This window comes from Otolemur garnettii, unplaced genomic scaffold (genome assembly GCF_000181295.1).
Source record: "Otolemur garnettii isolate 467f Iridium unplaced genomic scaffold, OtoGar3 scaffold00225, whole genome shotgun sequence".
NCBI lineage: Eukaryota > Metazoa > Chordata > Mammalia > Primates > Galagidae > Otolemur > Otolemur garnettii.
The window spans coordinates 848,191-850,742 of record NW_003852620.1 but is presented as its reverse complement, the minus strand read 5'-3'; the positions used below and the strand labels follow the sequence as shown (position 1 = coordinate 850,742).

Here is a 2,552-nt window from a genome sequence, read left to right as displayed (position 1 = left end):
GCTCGCTCTCAGCGTATTTACACGCACACGCATTTAGGAAGACAGACAGCCTTTGGAAGTTGAAATCCTACTTAGAAAAATGGCAAAGGGAGCCAGGCACCGAAATAACACTGAAAAGAACCCCCCAGGTGGGGACAAGCCGGACGCCAGCCCCGAAGCTGGTGCCGAAGGGGGCGGGGTAGCCCTGAAGAAAGAAATCGGATTGGTCAGTGCCTGTGGTATCATCGTAGGTGAGTTCGATTCCTTTTCCCACCGGCTACTCCTCTCCCTCTCTGGTGGTTCTCCTGTGGGACTCAACCCTTTGAAAGCACTCCTTAGAAAGGGGTTGTCGGTCACCTGTGCTATAATCTACTCCACCTGTCACGTTTGAGCCGTGTAAGAAGTGATATATGTCATACGACTCTTCCTCCAAACCAGGCAAACAGTTCTGTTTTGTGTTCACAGAATGGTGCAAATAGGGGCCACAAAGCTGGCTGATGCTGAGCATTGTCTAAAGGCTTATTAAAAATATAGGTCTCGGGGCTGGCCTCCAACTCACCAGGTTGGATAGGAAACTTGGAGATTCTGACTCGGTAGGTTTAAGGAGTAAGCTTTTAAGCAGTCACCCTTACCAGGCTGTAGACTGGCTTTGGAGTCATATTTGGTAGATATTTTGCTGTTTTATGTTATACAAAACTATGGGATGTGTGATAAAAATAGCAACAACAGGCTGGGTGCGATGGCTCACGCCTGTAATCCTAGCACTCTGGAAGACTGAGGTGGCCTATCGCTGGAGCTCAGGCATTAGAGACCAGCCTGAGCAAGAGCAAGACCCAGTCTCTACTAAAAAGTGGAAGAATTGGCTGGTGGTTGTGGTGAGTACCTGTAGTCCCAGCTACTCTGGAGGCTGAAGCAAGAAGATAACTTAAGCCCTAAAGTTTGAGGTTGCTGTGAGCTATGATGCCATAGTACTCTACCTTGGGCAACAGAGTGAGACTCTATCTTAAAAAAAAAAAAAAACAGCAACAATAATGATTTGCCCTTTGATAGCATTGTCCTTCTCCATGCAGCATATCCACTCTGTGGAGATCATGTGACAGAGCTGTTATTTCCATTTTGCAGATGAGGATATTATAGAAGAAATAATAGCTTGTGTCTTTCTGTAAATGAATAGTTTATGGTTTCTCTAGTTGCCTGGTGGAATCCACGTGTCTTCACACCCACAGTGAACTCTGTGAGGTTCTCAAAGAGTATTAGCAGTTAACTAGAATGTGAAGTTGAGGAATAACTGAGGGTAAAATGTGTATGGCAGCTGGGAGAATCCAACCGTAGGGACCTTTGGTGGCCCTGCGAGTGGCAGAGCAGGCTACTCTAACCCCCACTCTCTACTGACTACACTCTAAGGGCAGGACTCCCTGCTTTGTCTCTAGATAAATACACGCTCCCCTTTCCAGAGACGCCCTGGAGATGAATAACAGGCAGTGGCTCATTCCTACCTGTCACTTCAGAGGGTGATAGTTTCCTCTGCTATCTTTGGTAGAGGCCTTTACCTTCTTCCCAGAGAAAGGAGTGCAGGACAGTCAGCCCCAGGTATGTTTCTGTGTTACTCTCCAGAGTTCCTTTGCAAAGGTGTATTGTGCCCTGGTGTCCCTGAACCAGTTTTTCTGGATGACACCATGTTCTATGCAGCAGCTGGGAGACATTTTGGCACCTGAGAGCAACAGTGACACTGGAGAACACCCTTTAAATCAAATAAAATCAGTACAGAATTCAGATAATCCTCTTCACTTCTACACCCAGATTTCAGTGATCATATTATCCAACCTCTTTTGAAAATGGAATCCCATCATTCTCTGATTCTGGGAAGTTTTCAGGCATCTGTAGTTCTAAGAAAAATACTGGCATAAAAAATTATAGTCATGATCTGAATCTCTCATTACATTTTCTTATTTTATTTTCAGCTTTCTGAATTAAGCAGAACCTTTTCATCTTTGCCTCTCCTTTACTTTATCTCAATTGCTCTAAAAAAGGAGATCAGCCAAGAACTCAATATGTATTGCACATGCTTATTTAAAGTCTATAAATAGCCCAGAGCCTATTACGTCTCCAGTTTGATTGATAGAATTAAGCATTTTCCTCCCTTTGGGAAGGTTCTGATTTATATACAGATGTCCATGGCACTGCAAACAGGATAGTTAAACTTCCTTCTTCCTGTTTCAGCTGCACTCAGTGATCCCAGCATAGGTGAGGTATTCAAGTGTAGAAGATATTTTCCTATATACTGAAGTTTGTGTCTCTTCAACATTTTTTCCCTGAGTCTATGAAGAAATGGGAATGTTCAAGTATAATAAGTACTATTTCAGTGGGGTGAATTGTCCATGACCTCATGGATGGTACTTTAATGTGAGAATTATCCCCAAACTAATAAGAATAGCAACTCTGGTGTTCTGCGGTTAAAAAAAAAAAAAAATGATTCCAATGACCGGGTGTGGTGGCTCACACCTGTAACCCTAACACTCTGGGAGCGGTGGATTGTCTGAGCTTAGGTGTTCAAGACCAGCCTGAGCAAGAGT

At 43.9% G+C, this 2,552-nt stretch overlaps 1 protein-coding gene across 1 annotated transcript in view; it reads left to right on the top strand.

The window, feature by feature from the left end:
- Positions 1-2,552, top strand: part of SLC7A8 (solute carrier family 7 member 8) — a 55,213-nt gene continuing 52,661 nt past the window's right edge. Inside the window, exon 1 of the mRNA XM_003801926.3 lies at positions 1-230. Within this exon, the coding sequence (XP_003801974.1) occupies positions 80-230 (151 nt within the window). The 5' untranslated portion in view covers positions 1-79. The remainder of the gene's footprint in view (positions 231-2,552) is intronic.